This window comes from Lemur catta, chromosome 10 (assembly GCF_020740605.2).
Source record: "Lemur catta isolate mLemCat1 chromosome 10, mLemCat1.pri, whole genome shotgun sequence".
Classification (NCBI taxonomy): domain Eukaryota; kingdom Metazoa; phylum Chordata; class Mammalia; order Primates; family Lemuridae; genus Lemur; species Lemur catta.
This window is the reverse complement of record NC_059137.1, coordinates 11,867,221-11,888,512: the sequence shown is the minus strand read 5'-3', so window position 1 is coordinate 11,888,512 and position 21,292 is coordinate 11,867,221. Positions and strand designations below refer to the sequence as shown.

General features: G+C 43.4%; 3 protein-coding genes across 3 annotated transcripts; 2 read left to right on the top strand and 1 right to left on the bottom strand.

The window, feature by feature from the left end:
• Positions 1-1,528: 1,528 nt before the first annotated feature.
• LOC123645653 (olfactory receptor 1361-like) lies at positions 1,529-2,470 on the top strand. The gene has a single exon (XM_045562105.1). It carries the CDS (start codon positions 1,529-1,531, stop codon positions 2,468-2,470), a length of 942 nt encoding a protein of 313 aa, XP_045418061.1.
• Positions 2,471-9,040: 6,570 nt separating this feature from the next.
• Positions 9,041-9,961, bottom strand: LOC123645652 (olfactory receptor 1N2-like). The gene has a single exon (XM_045562104.1). The coding sequence runs from the start codon at positions 9,959-9,961 to the stop codon at positions 9,041-9,043; it is 921 nt and encodes a 306-aa protein (XP_045418060.1).
• Positions 9,962-19,535: 9,574 nt separating this feature from the next.
• On the top strand, positions 19,536-20,486 carry LOC123645651 (olfactory receptor 1361-like). Its single transcript, XM_045562103.1, has one exon. It carries the CDS (start codon positions 19,536-19,538, stop codon positions 20,484-20,486), a length of 951 nt encoding a protein of 316 aa, XP_045418059.1.
• Positions 20,487-21,292: the final 806 nt, after the last annotated feature.

Genomic DNA, 21,292 nt, shown 5'->3' with positions numbered 1-21,292 from the left:
ACTGAAGTGCAAATATCTTCTGGTTACATTTTATGTCTTTGCCTCACCCAAGCGAGGTTTAGAGGCATGCCCTTCCCCTCTACAATGCTCACCGTGTCTATGACCAATTAGTTGTGAGTTTGCCCCCACCCAGTCCCTGTGGAATATTACTACTGTGTGAGTACCATAGTGTTGATCAGTTAGTACCAATTTGACAGCGAGTACATGTGGAGACTATGCGTCTGATCTTGTGATACCTCCCTGCGGATAATGGGCTCAAGATCAATTCAGGAAAATATAAGAGGTACTAGATCACTGTCATTTCCTATAATTGAATAATATTCCATTGTATACATATACCAAATTTTAGTAATTTTTAAAGGCCTCCATTGATAGAGGAAATCAGCTTAATTCTTTCCTGTTTACTTCAAAGGATTTAAATATTTATACCCTGAAGGGTGCAGCTGGAGGAGTGAAAAGCCTTTTATTACAGGGCCCAGGTCCAGCATGTGCAGTTCCTCAGACAGGTCAGCAAACTCTCTAAAACGCAGCCTACATCCCTCCACTTCCTGTCCCCCAGCTTCCACCCTGGGTCCTGGATGAGTTTCCTTGCTGGCGTTTCCTCCCTGCGTGCAGTCTTGCTCCTGCCATCCTTCTCCACACAGCAGCGGGACAATCTTTCCATGTCATAAATCAGACCACGGCCATCTGCTGCTTTCCCACCCATATGTCCCGAAATCCCCACGGGGCTCTGACTGTCCTGAGAATAAAGTCCAGACTCCCTAATCTGCACTCCACGGCCATAAGTCACCTGTCCTGCCCATCCTTCACTTCCTCTCCTACCACACTCCTTTGCTCACCTTTTTTGAGCCACACTTGCCTCTTTCCTCTCCAAATACATGTGCTCATTCTCAAGTCTGCGCTTACTGTTCCCACTTCTAAAATACTCTTTTAGACAATTCTTTTCCTTGGCTGTCTCCTTCTTATCCATTCCTTCATCCCTCCTTGAGTTATTTGTTATCCATTCAGTTTAAAGTAATCTGCTAACTGTCACTATATTTTGTCTTCATTTTAGCACTTCTTTTTTTGTTTATGTGTTAGTTTATTACATACCTCCTCTGATGAAAATATTATCTGCACGAGGGAAGAAGCCTTGCCATAGCCTTACCACTATTCTATTTCTCTGGTACCTAGAGCAGGTACACGTATTAAACACTCAGTGAGTGTGGAGTGAATAAATGAATTAGTTCCAGTTGCCTTATCAGAGGCAGGTGAGTAGAGAAGTTAAGATCAAAGACTCTAAAGTCAGAATTGCCAAGATTTAAATTTTACCTCTGCCTCTTTCTAGGAGACACAGTTCTCTCATCAATCAAATGGACATAACAATAACTCTCTCATAGAGATCATCAGGTTTCAATGAGATAATTCACAGCTATTAATATTCTGATGTCACTTTTATTTTATGCTTTTGTTTCCATTGAGACAATATTAGAGCAAGGAAAGGTTTTGAAATGTCATCCTTGATTTTATTCTTTAGTTACACAGTGACATGAAACTGGGAAACCACACCAGTGTCTCTGAATTCCTCCTCCTGGGCCTCTCTGAGCAGCAGGAGCAGCAGCCTCTCCTCTTTGGCATCTTCCTGAGCATGTACCTGATCACCGTGGTGGGGAATATTCTCATCATCCTGGCCATTGGCTCCGACCCGCAGCTCTACACCCCCATGTACTTCTTCCTGTCCAACTTCTCCCTCACTGACCTGTGTTTATCATCTACCACCGTCCCCAGGATGCTAGTGAGCATCTCAGCTCACAGACGTACCATCCCCTATGGGGGATGCCTGTCTCAGATCCATTTCTTCCTGTGGTTCATTGGTCTAGATGTCTTCCTCCTGGCAGTGATGGCATATGACCGGCTGGCGGCTATCTGCCATCCCCTCCACTACACCTTGGTCATGAGTCCCAGACGCTGCACCCTGCTGGTGGTCACATCCCTTGTTCTTGCCCATTCTTACTCTCTAACCCACACCATTCTCCTAGCTCAGTTATCCTTCTGCACCGACAATGTTATTCCCCACTTCTTTTGTGAACTTCTCCCCCTGTTGAAACTCTCTTGTTCCAACACTTATGCCAACCAATGTGTGCTGATGTACTGGGGAGGGGCATTAACCATCTCGATCCCCTTGCTAATCATCATTTCATATGTTCGCATCGTGGCTGCCATTGTGAGAGTCCCGTCAGCACGTGGGAAGTGGAAGGCCTTCTCCACCTGCGGCTCCCACCTCTCATCAGTTTGCTTGTTCTACGTGTCTGCTATTGGGGTGTACTTCATTCCTTCCACTGCTGACTCAGCCAGCAAGGACAGGATAGCAGCAGTGATGTATGCTGTCGTGACTCCCATGCTGAACCCGTTTATCTACAGCCTGAGAAACAAAGACATGAAGAGTGCCCTACGGAGATTCCTGAGCAGGAGGGCACTGCAATCTCCATGAAGCCAGAAACATTATTTTGCGAATTCAGGGGAAATCAACCTGTAGAGTTATCTTGGTGCCTGAGTTCAAATCCTGAATCTTCCACCTGCTAGCTTTCCAACCTAGGACAAATGAAATAACCTCATTGAGTTACAGTTTCCCCACTTGTGATCTCTATCGTAGTTTTGAACTATACATATCTCTAATATATATATATATATGGTGTCCAGAAAGTATCCAGCCATGTAATAGGTTCTTGTTATATTAACAATGGCTGGATACTTTCCAGATAGCCCTCATGTATGTGTGTGTGTATGATATATGTATATGCATATCATACATACATATATGTAAGTTTGCTTGTTCCAGGTCTTATTCTTAGATGTTTATTATCTTTAGCAATATTCAACATATTCTTTAGAGGTAAATATTTTCATCTTTTTCATTATACAGAAAAAAAAAGGCTCAAAGAGGTTCAATTACTTGCCTGAACTGAAGTTACACACACTAGTAAGTGGCGGAGCCAGAATTTGAATCCAGATATCTGATTCCAAAGTGCATACTCTTAATGATTACAGTATGCCTAAATGGACAGGAAATCTACATATTTCCCTCAATTACATCATTTTCTTTCTTTTCTTGCTTTCCTCGCTCCATTCACATATACTGCTCTAATCAACATTTTCTCTCAATAGGAGCAAGTGATTTGAAGATGGGACAAGGCAAATAAGATGCTAGGGGATAAAAGCTTAAAAGCCTTCAAAGATCCTGACACCTCCCCAAGGGAGTACACCCTCTGCTCGAGCATAAGTCTCTAGTTTGATATTCTGAAATGACTTACAGATCAAGCCATAGTCAGAAATAAGAGTACTTGAACCATATTATTTTGGCTCTCACTGAGCTTTCTTTCCCACTGAACAATTCAGCACTATGTTAACAGTCTATGTTTTTGTGTTTTATTTTGTTTTAAATATAATATTATATTTTGATGTGATATAAAAGGTTTAATGACTTTCATCCTAAGATATTTTCCTTTTTTTATATTCTTGTTATTTCAGCATATTATGGGGTAGAAATGTTTAGGTTACATATATTGCTCTTGCCCCACCCAAGTCAGAGCTTCAAGCATGTCCATCTCCCAGACGGTGAACCCTGCACCCATTAGGTGTATACATACCCATCCTCTCCTCCCCTCCCATCTGCCTGACACCCGATGAATGTTATTGCTATATGTACACTTAAGTGTTGATCAGCTAATACCAATTTGATGGTGAGTATATGTGGTGTTTGTTTTTCCATTCTTGGGATACTTCACTTAGTAGAATGAGGTCCAGCACTATCCAGCATAATACAAGAGGTACTAGATCACCACTGTTTTTTTGTGGCTGAGTAGAACTCCCCAGTATACATATACCACATTTTATTAAACCACTCAGTGTCCTCTGTTAAATAATAAACACGCTACTCTTGTGTTTATATTGCTTCATATATCTATTGCTGATGGAGGGAAACACTAGAGTAGTGTTTCTAGACACTGGCTGCACACTAGAATTGCCTGGAGAGATTTTTTAAAATAAAAATACTAGGGCTTCTGTCGCGCCGCACTCGCCTGCAAGGACGACGCAACAAACTGGAGTTCTTCCAACAGCAGTTTAATGAGGCATCTAGTCTAGTTACATGGCGAGAGACCCCGAACAGGAAGGACAGTGGGCTTATATACCATTGCAGGTAGTCGTGGCGGGAAGTGATTGGTAGAAGGCCCTGACAAGGCTCCCAGCAATGATTCTATTGGCTATGTGCTCACCCGTAATCAGAGACCGCTCCCAACAGCTCCCCCTTTTGTTTTGCAACACAAGCTTTGGGGACTCCAACCTCAAGGTCCGGATCCAGGGGGTGGAGTCCCTGAAGCAGGTGCAAAGGCCACCGTCTCCGGTGCAATGAGCAGAGACTCTGGGAGGTACAACGGCTGGTAAGGGGGTGACACGCCACAATCTGGTGCAATGGGGAAACCCCTCAGAGTGCATGGGCCATGTCACGCTGTGCGAGAGGGGAGGCAGTCTTGACCTTCGGAGCGTAACATTTGTAGCCAGATGCCAGGGGATTGACCACACTCGAGGGCGGCTAGGGCTTGGGTAACCACCACTCGGTCCCTGCGGCGCTGTGCACAAACGCGCAGGAACCCCCAGATCACGAAACCTGCTCCCAGGATCCCCATGAACCCTAGCGACCCCAGGCCAGCCCAGTCCCGAAGTCCTCGGACTATTGACTGAAATGTAGGAAAGAGACCATTGGTCACTGTCAAGTCCAGGCGTGTGGAGTTAATGTGGGTGATCTCCAATTGCAACTGCCGGGTCAAGGTGGTAAATTGACTAGACCAGTGTCCTGTCAACATAGCAGATAATTGACGAGACTTGTTGGCCGCGGCGGAAGCATTATCAAACGGTACCGCGGTAATGCATAGTCCTGTGAAACGCCATTCGCAGCCCAGCTGTGCCAGCTGCCATAAGGCATCTATTTGCTCCTGGACCAAGTCCACACGTTGGTTCAGTATCATGATACCACCCTTCAGGTGCGCGTTGATGGCGGATTGTGTGTCCAGAGCTGTAGCCACAGATGCCGATAGGTTGTTCAGCGTCTGTACTGTCTGAACAGAGCCTACCGCTGCAGCCGTAGCGGCTGCCAGTGCGGCAGTCACTGCCAATGTGGAAATTACAGCTGCAGTAACGCCAAAATCTCTTCGCTGTCGGAAAAGGGTCAAGGAGCTAGGAGCCTCCACCGGCCAAGGAATATGCCGAGGCATACGGGCAACAATTGCCATGGACTGGCTGGAGGCATTCCAGCAACGGGCATAGGAGCAGTTTGCCGTGGAGCAATTGAGAACACCAGGACCAGAGGAAGTAGCAGTGATCCAGATAAAAGGGGGCCAGAGGCAAACAGGTGTGGAGGGGAAAGACAGATTACGCTGCTGAATAGCGTGGACCGACGTCTCAAATGTTGAGGAGGAGTTCCATGTAAGATTGGCAAGGCCCAAAGAGGCATTAGTAGCGAACAGCCGGGGGAAGATCTGGGCATCATGGGTCACCGGCATCGGTCTCGGGAACACCGACAGGATGGCCCAGCGCCGGTCCGTCGTCACCGATGCGGCCAGCAGCAGAAAGGTCAGGAGCAGCAGCATCCCCGGCAGCGGACGCCCCATCATCTGCATCCTCCACATCCGCCAACCGCTGCACTCGCCGCGTTAAGCGTGCCGGGACCCACACTGGATCAGGAGTGTCCTGCGGGAAAACACAGACAGCTCCCCTGGACCGGCTCACAACCGGATCCGGGCCTTTCCATTTGTTAAGCAGGACATCCTTCCACAAGACCTGCTCTGATAAAGGGGAACCAGGGTTGGCATGGCGGTCCGCAGCAGAGCGCCCCTGATCATCCAGCAAAAGAAAATTTAAAGTGAACAAGGTGAGAGAGAGCACAGGCTTAGGGGTACGTAAGCCCAAAGGGCTCGTCCCCGTCTCCCCCTTTTGTTTTTTGAGATAGGCCTTTAAGGTGCCATGGGCACGCTCTATGATACCCTGGGCCTGGGGGTTATAGGGAAGGCCCGTGCGGTGCTCCACGCCTAGGCGTGTGCAGAATTGACGAAAAGCTTGTGAGGTATAGGCAGGGCCATTGTCAGTTTTGATAACCTGAGGTTTACCCCAGGCAGCCCAAGCCTCTAAGCAGTGGGTGATGACATGACTTACTTTTTCACCTGTCAAGGGAGTGGCATGAATTATGCCAGAGCAGGTATCAACAGAAACATGGACATAGCATATCGGCATCCCAGGCAGGCTGGCCCTGCTGCGCGTTCTGCCGAGCTTGATTAATACAGGCTTCTTGATATATGGATTTCCAATCTAAATATTGCCCCATGGATAGACAGGCCCGCGCGGTACCAGCCCAATCACTGGGGGTCATGGCATGCGCACTTAGCCGTTCCAGTAGGCCACGGGTGTAAGCGGCATTGCACCCATAAGCCTTGACAGCTTCAGCCAAAGCTTTTAGTTGCTTGTAATCTAGGTGTTCGTGAAAGCGATGTTCATTAGCGTCCTCAAAGACGGGGAAAGCAAACTCCCTCTGTATCTTCTTTCTAGCTCGGGGAGGCACAAACGAGGTTCCGCCCTCCATATTTAGAGGGGCGGATCCCGCAACGGGAAAAGGAGGGGCAGTAGCGTACGGGGGCGGGCGATTACGCTCCGCCTCATATCTAGCCGCCGCCTCCTCCAGCTCCGCCTTCTCCTGCGGAGACAGCCCCTCCTCCGCCTCGCGAGAACGCGAACAGGAAGAAGAGCGAGACGATGAAGAAGAACAGGAAGAAGAAGGACGAGAGGAAGAAGAGGAGGAAGCTGACATGTGGAGGGAGGCCATTTTGAGAGCCACCTCCTCCATGTCCCTTTCAGGCGGCGGGCGTCCCCGCCGTTCCTGTTTACCCGCGGACTTACGTTTCCTTTCCGGCCTTTTCCTCGGCCGCCCCGGCCGAGCCGGACCCACTTTGCCTCTCTCAGACATACTATCTTGATAATCACTGAGTACTTGCTGACCTTCCCGGACCGGACCGCTGCAACGGTCGTCCTCTAAACAGGAGCGCACCAGTGCCCACACAGGGAGAACACACTCCCAAAGGGGACCAGACTCTCGGGCACGGCGAAGGTCCTGCTCTAGCTTATCCCAACTCGGAATCGTTAAAGACCCCGAGTGGAGAAACCATGGGGCCACCCGGTCCACGTCCTGCACAAAATGGCGCAGGACACGGTCAGGGATACGAAGCTCCCGGGCGGCCAGAAGACCCCGCAGGGCCCGCAACAGGTGACAACTAGGAGAGTTCCCCATGGGGTAGGTCACAAGCACCCGGTGCCGGCGTCAGAAGAGGGCAGGGGTCCAAAATAAAACCGCCCCAGCTGCTGTGGTTCTGAACTCACCTCCAAAGAGGTCGTCTCCGCCGGTGCGAGAAGTTCCCGGGTTTCGGCACCACTTGTCGCGCCGCACTCGCCTGCAAGGACGACGCAACAAACTGGAGTTCTTCCAACAGCAGTTTAATGAGGCATCTAGTCTAGTTACATGGCGAGAGACCCCGAACAGGAAGGACAGTGGGCTTATATACCATTGCAGGTAGTCGTGGAGGGAAGTGATTGGTAGAGGGCCCTGACAAGGCTCCCAGCAATGATTCTATTGGCTATGTGCTCACCCGTAATCAGAGACCGCTCCCAACAGGCTTCATCTTCAGAGAGGTGTGTAGTGAGATTTGAGTTGTCAGTATTTCTTAAAAGACCCAGGTCATAATGATATGCAGTCATAACTAAAAAACATTGACACCTAAAAGAAGACACAGAAGCAAAAAGATAGACTCAAACAAGAGACTTTATGGAAACTGGACAGAAGATGCTAGGGCGTGACACATTTTCAGTGTAGAAATCATTTGCTAAGGGATCATTTCAAAGGTTGGATTGGGCTGGCTCCATGGACCAGCACGGCCTCTATTGCAAATAGCCTGTTCCTATGGAATCCTCACTCTCCCTCCTTCTTCACCCTTTCAAGTACTCACACTCTGAGGCCAAATAAAATATCACTTCATGGGTAAAAAGTATAACTAATCAACTCCAAGTAGGACTATTTTTCTTCCTTCTGGGCTCCAGCCCTTATTATGGCAACGCTCACAGTCTGACTTGAGAACCTCAAACTGATCACGTGTCTGTATCAGCACTTTAGGACAGAAATGGTATCTTACTCATTTTTACATTTAGCAACAGTGCATAGCACATTACCTGGCACATGATGGTTCTCTACACATACATACAGGATTTGTTGATCACGAATTTATCTCGTGGTACAAACATTAGTATTAGAAGCAGGATACATTAATAGTAGCAATGACTTACTAGCTAGAGTTTCTCCATCTCAAAACTGATAATTATACTTTCCACTTCAAGAGGGTCAACATGAGGGAAGCAAATAAGGTAATACATATCAACAGCTAAGTACATAGAATGAAATAAATATTAACTTCTATGGGGAAACCATCTTGACCACACCTGTGTTGTGATGACTTGCAAATATGCACAACTACCTGCCACATTAGGGTGAGTTCCTAAAGGGCAGAAGCTTCCTTATCTCAATAGCTCTCAGGCCTAACACAGTGCTTGGCAAAGGGTAGCAATAAAGAAATGCTTGTTAAATGGTATCGTGAAAAATATTCACATTTATTAAAATATCTAATAAGTAAAATAAAATAAAAATATTCACATGTATTAGAATATCTACAACTAAATTAAATTTTGATTGATCTTGCCCCAGAAAGATTGAGATCTCCCTAAAGCAGCAGAGTAAAAAGTGTAAAAATTATATGCAATGCATAAAAGCCCTCCATGAAATTATTATCACAGTACACTAAGCACATGCAGATTCGGATTTGAGCTTAAGGGGCTGTTTTTAGGAGAATTCTTCCCTAAAAGCTAAGCACAGGAGGGGGAGGGAGGGCTATTGTTTCCTGAGCAGGTCGGCCCTCCAGGCGTAACCTCCAAATGTGGACATAAGGTTAAAGTCCTCGAGAGAAAAGTGCATTCAGGTCAAAAGCCTTCTGAGTGCTGTCTTCATATCCTTGTTCCTGAGGCTGTAAATGAAGGAGTTCAGCATTGGGGTCACCACTGTGTAAAATACAGCTGCAACCCTGTCCTTCCCCTCTGACTGTGATGAAGGGGGACACAAGTAGACACCAATTGCAGCACCATAGAACAAGAAGACAATGGTGAGGTGGGACCCACAGGTGGAGAAGGCCTTTTGCCTGCCAGAGGTAGACAGGACCCTGAGGACAGTGGAGACGATGCGTGCATATGACAGAATGATCAGGAAGAGAGGACAAGTGAGTATCACGGAGCCCACAGTGAACAGGGCTACCTGGTTGGTGCTGGTGTCTGAGCAGGAGAGCTGTAGCAGAGGGACAACATCACAGAAAAAGTGACGGATGGCGTTACCTGCACAGAAGGAAAGCCTAGCCATGAGCAGGGTGTGTAAGAGGGCAGCGAGGTTGGTGAGAAGCCAGCATGCTGCAAGAAGGAGCAGGCACACAAGTGGACTCATGAGTGTGGAGTAGTGAAGTGGCCTGCAGATGGCCCCATAGCGGTCGTAGGCCATCACCCCCAAGAGGAAGTCGTCCAGTGCCCCAAACATCATGAAAAAATGCATCTGAGCCAAACATCCTCCATATGGTATGGTCTGACCATGTGGCTGGATGTTCACCAGCATCTTGGGGACTGTGGTGGAAGAAAAACAGGCATCAGCAAAAGACAGGTTGGCCAGGAAAAAGTACATGGGGGTGTGGAGGTGTGGGTCAGAGCCAATGGCCAGGATGATGAGCAGGTTCCCTACCACGGTGGCCAGGTACATGGCCAGGAAGATGCCAAATAGGAGACACTGCTGCTCTGGCTTCTCAGAAAGACCCAAGAGGAGGAATTCAGAGACACTGGACTGGTTATTTTTGTCCATTCCTCCACTCTCTTGAAAAAGAGGAGAGATACATGTCAGAACCTGTAGAGACAGTGGCACTGATAGCCCTCTTTAGTAGAGACATCCCTCACCCAATTCACCTATGTCTACAGCTGAAGTCTGTGAACCTTCCTTCCAGGTTCTGCCCAGTGTTCCCAACAGCTCAACCCCCCCTAGGAAGGGAGAACAGGCAGGCAGAGTGATTAAAACACAAAAGCAAGGCCAAGGATATCATTGGAGAGATGAATTTCAAGTTACTTTCATCCTTGCTGTATGTTCACTAACATCCACATTCCCTGGCTTCCAGGTGCTCAGCTCACCTGACACACAGGCAACAAGAGCTGCCATTTTGCACTGTAAGTACTACATCACAAAGTTTTCAAAACTCAGTAAAATTAAGTCACTTGTGCAGTATCACAAAGAGGGTAGTAGATACAAGTTGGGACTCTGAAGTACCAATACAATACAGTCACCTCTGATAGAAACCTCTTTCTCAGCAGAGGCAGACATAGGTGGCTCACTTTGTAAGGGCACAGTTCCCACTGCTCATCTCAGGAAGGTCTGAGAGACGGGAGGCATGAACGCTGACTGGGACCTTTGTAGGTCTCAAAGGGAAAGCACAGCCCTGCCCCTTGCTGGTAGTCCTCACCCTATTTTACTGTCTAACTAGCGTTCACTAACAAAGGAACCCACCTTGCTACTGCAGTTCTTTCTTTTGGTCTCAAAGTGCCCAGGGGTCTTCTGGGTCTACAATGAAAGAGAAGGATCGAAGGATCCAGGGCTGCAGGTTGCATTGGGTCGGATATAAAGCAGCTACCTCGATTTCAGTGATGGATGTCGTATGTTCTTTGTGCACATTGTCACAGGACTATTTCTAGGTTCTGAGCCTCTGGAGTACGATTCCCCTGGCTGCTCCTCAGAGACAAACAAGGAGTAATTGCTCTAGCTTCACACTTTGGTGCCCTGTGCTCAGCACTCACCACGGAGTATATAAGAAGGGAGTGGACAATATAAACTGGTGGTTTTCCATTTAACAAGTTTATCCTCAGGGATATGTGTGTATCTCTATTCTGGGGTTTGCTCTGGGGTATCTCCTGGGAAAGCCAGGTACTCTGGCGGAAGAAAATCAGAACCACAGGTGGACTACAGCAAGCTTTGATTCCAAACCCGGCCAAAAGGTGTCCGGGCCCTGCTACCTTAGGGGGGGCTGTTTGACTTCTCTGAGTCTCTGGGTTCAAGTTCTTGCTAAGATGGTGACTAATTTACCTGTTGAGTCCCACCCACTAAAATAATGTGGGAGGAAGTAAGGTAAACCAAAAATCCAGGAAATCACAAAAATGACATCAACAGTGAGCAGGAAAACAGTTACCAACTGGAATGTGGTGTGGGTACAGAAGACATGACTGAGACTTGGCATTAGGAAGGGGTCTGTTGCTTCCTTATGAGAGGCTATTGGGGCAAAAGTGGATTAAAGTATATTTTGCCCCCTTCCTGCTTTCCTTTGGGCAATCACGGCCTTCCCCTTGCTGCAGAAATGGGTGACAGGTTCATATTTCTACACAAAAGTCTTTCTGGAGGAAGAAGTTGAAGAAAAGTATAAAAGACCTGAGAAGACCATAAGCTCTCACCTACGGCTGGTCTTTAGGGTCAGCACAAGCAGGAAGTGAAGGCTAACATCACTGTAGAGGACATGGTTAAACACGGAAGGAGAGCCTTAACACGGAGTCAGTCTGCAAAGACCTGGAGACTCTGTCTTGCTTTCTATCTATCTCTTGATTGATCAACTGATCAATTTATTTATTTATTTAGGCTACTGGCATTTAAGGATATCTGAGTCAAACAAATAGGTATAGGATAGGGTAGGAAGAACAGTTTCGCATTTCCCACATCACCCCTTCCCCACCCCAGGCAGCACAGCACGCAGAGAGACACCATCCACGTGGGAGAAGGAGAGGGGAGTGAGCACAGGCCTTTACCCTGGGCTCCAACATCGGGCCTCCTAAATAGTAAAACCCAGCACCAGGCTGACCCCCACGGCCCCTGACCCCAGGCTGGTACCAGTGAACTGAACTGCCAGACTTCCCTTGGTACCAGGCAAGAACCCGTAGCCCCTGCCAAGTGGACTTGATCTGCGGTCCACATCATCACTGGCTAACAATAGCATCTTGGCTCCAGACAAACCGTAGTGGCAGACAAGCCTCAGTAGCCACAGGCTTCAGTCACACCTCAGTGATAAATTTTAACTTTTTATAATAGGTTTGTATACATTTTATGGTAGTAAATGATAAAAAGAATAGTATCTACATGTATATTATGCATTCATGACATATGTAATTTTCCTATTTTTTATATTTCTAGGCTATGTACTTTGTGAGTTTTTTCAACTTGTTGCGCATCTCCAAAAAAATTTCCAATGTATTTATTGAAAAAACTCTGAATATAAATGGACCTGCACAGTTCAAATTCCTGTTGTTCGAGGGTCAACTGTATTTTGTTGAGAATTTTTACATCTGTGTTCATCAGGTATATTGGCCTGTAGTTTTCCTTTTTTGTTGTGTCCTTGTCTGGTTTTTGTAGTAGGGTAATGTTGGCCTTGAGGAATGAGTTTGGAAGAACTTTATCCTTTTTGCTTTTTTGGAATAGTTTGAGAAGTATTGATATTACTCTTTCTTTAAATGGTTGGTAGAATTCAGTAGTGAAGTCATCAAGTCCTGGGTTTTTCTTTGATGGAAGACAAACAATACATACATAATAAGTGTGATGCACACCGTCCAGGGGATGGACATGCTTGAAACTCTGACTCGGGGAGGGGGTTGGGAGGATAAGGGCAATATACGTAACCTAAACTTTTGTACCCCCATAATATGCTGAAATAAAAAAAAAAAGAAATATCAAAAAATTAAGTACAACCACATGAGCATTACATTAAATGTAAAAGGACTAAATGCTCCCAATAAAAGACAGAGATTATCTGACTGGATTAAGTTCCTATGTGTACAAACACAAGCACAAAGTACATGCCATTTACAGAAAATAAATGCTGAATATAAAGATACAGAAAGTTGGAGGTAGAGAGACAGGAACACTCATACACTGCTGGTGGGACTGCAAACTAGTGCAACCCCTGTGGAAAGCATTATGGAGATACCTTGAACAGATTCAAGTAGACCTATCATTCGATCCAGCAATCTCATTATTGGGCATATACCCAGAAGAACAAAAGTCATTCTATAACAAAGACACCTGTACCCGAATGTTTCTAGCAGCACAATTCACAATTGCAAAGATGTGGAAACAACCCAAGTGCCCATCAATCCATGAATGGATTAGTAAACTGTGGTATATGTATACCATGGAGTATTACTCAGCTATAAGAAATAACAGTGATAGGACATCTCTTTGGTTCTCCTGGAGAGAGTTGGAACCCATTATATTAAGTGAAGTATCCAAAGAATGGAAAGACAAGCATCACATGTACTCACCAGAAAATTGGTTTCCCTGATCATCACCTAAATGCACATCGGAGAAGGATACCAACTGGATATCAGACTGAGATGGCAGGTGGGGGGAAGGGATGGGTGTATGCCTACATGATGAGTGCGTTGCGCACCGTCTGGGGAATGGTCATGGTTGAAGGTGCTGACTTGGGGAGGTGGGGGGGGTAGGGGATGGAGGTATGACTACATGGTGAGTGCCAGGCGCACTGTATGGAGAGTGGACACGCTTGAGGCTCTGACTCAGGGGGATGGGCGGGACACGGACAATGTATATAGCCTGAGCTTTTGTACCTCAATGAAGAACTGAAAAAAAAAAAAAAAAAAAAAAACCTGGAAACTGATGAAATACGAAGAAAAAAAAAAGTTGGAGGTAAAAGTATGGAAAAAATGTCATAAACACTAATCACAAGGAGGCAAGTGTTACTCTATAAATATCACTCAAAATAGATTTTAAGACTACAAGAGCTAAAGAAAGAAATTTCTCCATGATAAAAGGATCAACCAATCAAAAAAGCAAAAACAATCCTATATGTGTATGAACCTAATAACTGAGCTTTAAAATACATGAAGCAAAATTTGACAACTAAAAGAATACAAAAAAATACATGACTAGAGATTTTATGACCCCTTATTGAGCAGGGCCTGACAGTTCCCTATATCAAGATCAAGTATAATATTTGAAAACAATGGAGTTAAACAAGAAAACAATAATGAAAATAATAATCAGAAAATCACCAATTATTTGGAAATAAAGCTATGCATTTCTAAATAGCCCATGAATCAAACAACAATATCAAAATGAAGTATCACGTAGAAAATATTAAAACCAATGCTAATGAAAATACAATATATCAAAATTTGTGAGATGCAACTAATAGTGTTTAAAAGAAATTCCTAGCTCTAATAATAGGAAAAAGGGGTTAAAAATCAATGGTGTCTACTCCCACATTAGGTAAGAAAAAAAAGCAAAAGAAAGAAAATAATATGGACAAATGTGAAAAGCAATGAAATAGAAGCAGGCATACAATAGAGAAAAATCAACCAAACCAAAATTTGATCTTTTGAAAACATTACTAAAATTAACAAACTCCTACTACCAAGATTGATCAAAGAAAAAGACGAAAACGAAAGTTATAATTTTTGCTGTAATCTGACAAAGAGGACATCACCAAAGATAATAAATACATTAAAAGGATAATAAGTGATTTTAAATTTACTATAAAGTTAAAGTATGCAAGACAGTGTGGTATTTGCATGAAAATACACATCACACCAATGAAAGATTAAATAGAGTCCAATTATGGACCCACACTTATCCGGCTAATTGAAAAAAAGATTTTTTTTCCAATGTAAAATCTAAACACAAAAGATAAGATTTTAAAGCTCCTAGAAAAAAATGTTAGTATCTTCACATTCTTGAGTTAACTATATTTCATAAAGAAGACACAGTTTCCTGAAATCACCATAAAAGAAATAATGTGTAATTGGACTTCATCTAAATTAAAATCTTCTCTACCTCAGAAGGCAATGTTAGAAAAACAAAGAATTGAGTCATAGACTGGGAGAAAGTATTCACAATACATATAGCTGATGAAGAAGTCACATATAGAATATATGAATTAAGAATTCCTACTAATCATTATTAGAAGACAATCAACCCAATAAAAATGGGCACACAACTTCATAAAAAGAAGATATATGTAAATGACCAATAAGCAGATGAAAAGTTGCTCAATGTCATTAGTCAATGGGAAAATGTAAATTAAAATTACTGCTAATGAAAGATAGTGCTTCGTACACTCTACGGTGGCAAAATGTTAGCTATAAGACTTCTATTGAGAGAATATTTTGTTTTCTGAATTATTTACCTGAATAAACCAAAGTCCAAAGAGGATAAGTGAACTTCAGAAACTCACAGAGCAGTTCATTTAGAGTTTGAGGACTGAGATTGGCAATGAAACAGATTTTTCTTGCAATGAATACTTTAGAGACTGGTGTTCCCACATGTCTCTACAAAACCACTGGCAGAGAGCTCTGGGGATTGTGTCAGATGCTACATGCAAATATCTTCTCTTTTCCTGGGTTTCTGATCACTCTGGCTGACTCAGGATCTGGGGTGACCTGCTCTTATTTCTCCTTCCTTGGAGCAGAGGAGGGTTCCATGTCCCAGGAGTCCCTTCTGCCTTAAACAGAGGAAGATGCTGTCTTTTCATCTGGCCCTCGAATACGGCTTCTCCACTCTTAACAAGTGAGAACCTAGAGCAGAAGACTCAAACCCTTGCCTTAATATGAATAAATGAGGAACTCTTCTTGTCCCAACGCAGGATTGAGAGTAAGTCATTGGTCACACTTCTCATATGTTGGTGAATCAAGAGAAGCAGAATGGTCCATCAGAAATAGTTTCAGGAATTCTGTTTTTGATATTAGTTGTAGTGTTGATCTTGGATAGATTTCAGCAGCCCTTTAAGATTCTGTTTTCTCATTCATAAAATCAGGGAGTTTTATTAGATGGCTTAACGTTTTTTTAATCCCTAAAGGGCAGAGTGGCTAGGAAGGTAGCTTTGATCAGAGGACCATTTTATTTGTGATCTCTTAACCCCTAGTCCCTGAATCTAGTTTCCTGAAATTGCCGTACATCCCTGAGAGAGGCTTGACAGGTAGATGGAGTGTGTCAGGTCAAGTTGGCTAAGTTTTCAAATGTGGAAAAGCAAGAGATTTGGGGGAACGTTATCAAATTGGGAAGGATCATAAAGGAACAACCAGATATGTTCATATTAAATCTGAACCCCAAGCACTAATTTTCTCAGCATTCTTTTCTAATTAAAACAATATTTAGTTCAAATGTAAAATGTAAACAAATCATGCATTCAGTATTTGTATAAACATACAATTGATTAGACTGACTAATTCAACATCCAGCAATACTTTTTTTCATTTTCACAATTTTGAATATTTTCTATGTACTAGAACCTATGCTAGGCAACCTAAGATCTTCATTAAGGGCCATCTGTTTTATTAATGGTTTCTATAGGTAAAAGGCAATGCTTATAACTAAATAATTACATCATACAGTTTTATCTTAGCTTAAAAATTATGTGACTGCCCATATATCTACTATCTTATTCAATAGATGATTAATAAGAACATACTAAAAAGAAACAAGATGAATAGAAATGAGTCCCTGGCACTCAGGAACACATAGTCTAATGGGAATGCGTCCCCAGTTACAAGGCAATATGTCAAGTGTTCTACCAGAGCCCCATATAAAGGGATGTGGGAGCACCAAACATAAAACAATGAACTCCAACCAGAGTATGGAACATATTCTCAGAAATTGACACCTGAGCTCTTACCTGGTGGGGAGGAGGAAGAGACATCCAGGAAGGTGGAATAGCAGTAGCATATCATAGAGTCAGGAAGATGAGTTGTTTGGGGACTGTGAGTGGCTTCCTGGGTGAGAATGTGGGATTGCCTGGCATAAGAGGAAAATGTCATGGATAGATAGTTGGAGACAGAATCATGAAGGGCTGATTATGCCATGATAAAAAATAGCTTGAGCAACTTCCAGATGGCAGTGAGGAGCATCACAACAGCATGTAATGCAGATTCAGTTATCCCTCTTCCCAGAGAGGGAAACTGAGGTTCAGAGAAGTTACATGAATTATTCAAACCCATGTTATTAGGCTTGATGCAGAAAACTAATTAAGTTTTTCTTTAAGCAAACTGAAGATTTTTGTCTTTATTTTGCTGAACCTGAATATTCTCCTTAGAAAAAAATGAGTTCAATGCAGTATTTTTAAGTGTATAGATACAGTGGAGATCAGATTTTGAGGGGAGACTATAAGAAATGCTCCCAGGTTGGCTTAGACCCATCAGCCAGGGTGTTAGAGCATCTGTCATAATAATAAAATTAGAACCAAAGGACATATCTGTTCTCAAAAGTCAATTGTACAAAGTTTTATGAGTTTACTTGCCCAGAATATCAGAAGAATTCTGAGAATATTAATTCATCTTTATAAATTTTTCATTTGGAATCAATGTAATAGGTCTACATGTTTTTATTAAATAATGAAATTCCTGAAAGTGTGCATTCTTTGAGCAAGAAAAAGTTCAAAGTGGAATAAATGTTTGCTTATTTTGAATTCTTACTATAAAAGTGAAATAATTGAATGAATGTAACAAAATATATCACTGTACATCCTGCTATCGGCTTAGCTTCTGAATTTGGACTTGGTTGAAATCAGGGGAAGAAGAGATAGAGATATCAGAAAGGAAGGAGCCTGGGGCTTTCAGGATAGCTCCACCTCAGAGTAGAAATTATGGTTCTAGCCCATTAGCTTTGCAAATATAGAACTGGACCTTGTCCAGACATTGGATTGGACCAGAGTGGACTGACTCACATCAATCACATTCACAAAAGATTGAGGCATAAGCCAAAAATATCCACATCCTCATTTGCTATACGAGAACTGGAACTGCCAAACTGAATGGACATTTAAATTCCCTGACGTTGCATCCTTTCCTTGTGGAAAATATGCACAAGGCTGAATTAGAGTCAGAAAGTGACTTGGTGAATGTTGAAAGGCAGCGCAGCAGAGTGGTTAAGAACTTAGGCTTTGACTTAGATAAATTTCACTTCAATACCTAGTTGTGTGGACTTCAGCAAGTTATGTCACCAATCTCAGTCTCTACATCTTTATATTAAAGGTAGTCATGGTGCAGGTGCACAGGTTTATCGCTTAAGGGAATCCGGTGCCTGGCAACAGCTGGTGCTCAGCCAGTGCTAGCTCTTGTTATTACTCTGACTTTTTTCATAGAGGCAGAGCAAGGGCTGTGGATTGGATAAACTTAATGCCCAGTATTATCTCCTTATGAGAGCCTGGTATATCCTCACCGTGGCTACTATGGAAAAAAAAAGATATGCAAATCACAAATCAGGGTAATCTCTGAGCAGCGCTAGAGACAAACTAAGGCATGGCTCTGGGGGCAAACTAAGAATTTGATGCCTTCTATTTAGAAAACATATAAATTTAATAAATAAATAAATATAATAAGGCCATTTTAGAGTAAAGAAGGGTTTAGGAGCTGGAATAGACAGTCTAAAACTTAGGTTTTTAAATCCAAAGGGCCAGTAGAAGAGGAGCCAATCTGGGTGGAGAAGAACCTGTGAGTGAGGAGCATCGGGGTTGTCAGAGGGAAAGCACGGGTAATTCCCAGGCACGCTGGGGGAAATTGGAGCAGTATTTTATGTGTGCCCTATAGCTTTTCTTAGGGAAAGCTGGGAACATCACTCCAGAGTAGACTATGATGAAAAATTCTTGCTCTAAAACTTATTTTTGTTATTATTTCCACAGGGTCAAAGCCATTTGATTTTTGTTCTTCTACTTATCAGAGCTGCCTTTCAGAGAATAGACCCTGGCTAACTTGTAAGAACTCTGGGACTCTCAAAACTTCCATATTGGCTTCTGTATAACTGTGTTCCATCACAGTTAAAAGTAATCTTTTCATTACAAAGATAACAAGTGCAGGTAAAAATCTGAGTAATACAGAAGTTGACACCTATCACCCTTCAACCCCAACTCACTCTTCAGAAGTAAACACCTTTGGCGTATGTTCTTTCAGACAGTGTCCTTACATAGAAACATTTCTATGTTTTAATTTTACTAAAATGGAATTATAAATAGACAAACTGTTCTGGTGTTTTACCTTTTTACTTAATGTATTATTTACTTAATTATATTATTTTTAAGTGAAAATATTAGTGCATACTGCTAGGATATGGACACTTCAGGGCACACTTTTACATGGCGGCTGACGTGCATCATGGGGAAAGCTGAAATCACTGGAAGGAGCCTTAGATGTCTGATCAAGAGCTGACACCAATCTATAACTGGACAAATGGTCTGCTGCAAACTTTTTTTTAATGTGCAAATTATAAATTCAAACTTTACCGAAACAGAATTGTTTAAACCAAAGCATTTTTTAAAACGGGGATTTGAAGTACTTTTAATGCAGTATTATTTTACTTTTCTGATATTTATATTCTAATAAAATTTATTTCACACAGAATTCCAGATATGTACAGAAGCAACCAGACCAGCATCTTTGAATTTCTTCTCATGGGCTTCTCTGAGCACCTGGAGCAGCAGCCTCTCCTGTTTGGGCTCTTCCTGGCCATGTACCTGGTCACCGTGGTGGGGAACCTGCTTATCATACTGGCCATTGGCTCTGACCTACACCTCCACACCCCCATGTACCTCTTCCTGGCCAACTTGTCCTTTTCTGATATTGCTTTTATCTCTACAATAATTCCCAAGATGCTAGATAATATTAGCTCAGGAACTAAACTGATTTCTTATGGCGGGTGTCTGACACAACTCTACTTCTTTGGCCTATTTGCAGATCTGGACAACTTTCTCCTGGCTGTGATGGCACTTGACCGCTACGTGGCCATCAGCCAACCCCTCCATTACACTGTTACCATGAACTCCCAACGCTGTGTCCTGCTGGTGGCTGGGTCATGGGTGATCACTATCTTCCATGCCCTAGTACATACCCTCCTCGTGACCAGGCTTTCCTTCTGTGGTCCCAATATCATCCCCCACTTCTTCTGTGATCTGGTCCCACTCCTGAAGCTGGCCTGCTCCAGTACTTATGCCAATGACCTGGTGCTCACCCTTGTGGCAGGAACACTGCTGATTGTGCCCTTTGTCTGCATCCTTACTTCTTACTTTTACATTGCATTGGCCATCCTGAGAATCGATTCCCCACAAGGTAAGCAAAGGGCCTTCTCCAGCTGCACCTCCCACCTCTCTGTGGTCTCTCTGTTCTACAGCACAGCTATTGGTGTCTATTTATGTCCTCCAGCATCCCACTCAGATGGGAAGGACAGAGTCTTCTCAGTAATGTACACGGTGGTGACCCCCATGTTGAACCCCTTCATCTATAGCCTGAGAAACAGGGATATGAAGGGGGCGCTGGAAAAGCTACTCAGAAAAAAACACCCTAACACTCTTTTAGGAACTTAGGATCCTAACTCTAAGACTCAGAGCTGAGAGTTTCAAAGTGGTCTTCTGAGAGCCCAACCACTGTAGCTTCCCTGAGCCTAAGACTTCTTTGCTGTCACGTTTACATGTTGAAATACGGGTTGACATCTGAGGACAGGGTGATACTAGTAACCTGTAATCATGTTTGTGAAGTGTCCAGGCTCTGAGTAGTTCACTACCTGCTCTCAAAATGGTTCTTCCTTATTTTTGTTAGATGCCAAAGAGAAGTCCACAAGTGGGGGACTTATATACATATAAAGTGAAAATAGAAGTCTAAATTTTTGTTTGGCTCAAGTTCTGAAGGAACTATGGAAGATTTTTCTAGCCCAAGAATATGGGATTCATTACATATGATAGAATGAAATAAAAAGGAAATATTCTGATAGTTTACACTTGAACAGGCGATGTTCTATAGAATAAGAAGGGGAATTTAACTTAAGTCCTGGGTTCCAGTGCAGCCCTCACATTAATGAATTGTGTGACAGCTACATAACTACTTGAGAACTCTGCACCTTGGTTTCCAAATTTATAAAACAAGTGATTGGACTATGTTAGTCTAAGGACCCCGACACATACCCCAGTTCTAATAGTATTTAGTGTTATAGTGACAAGAACTCAAGACTTGAACTCATAAGTTACAAATCAGGACCCTAAGTCCACCACTTTTACATCATGTCACTTGAGACAACTTCCTTCTCTCCGAGTTTTCGTTTCCCTACCTGTAAAACTGGAAGAACAACTACAGCATAGGATTACTCTGAGTGATAAATAATATGTGAACTTACTCT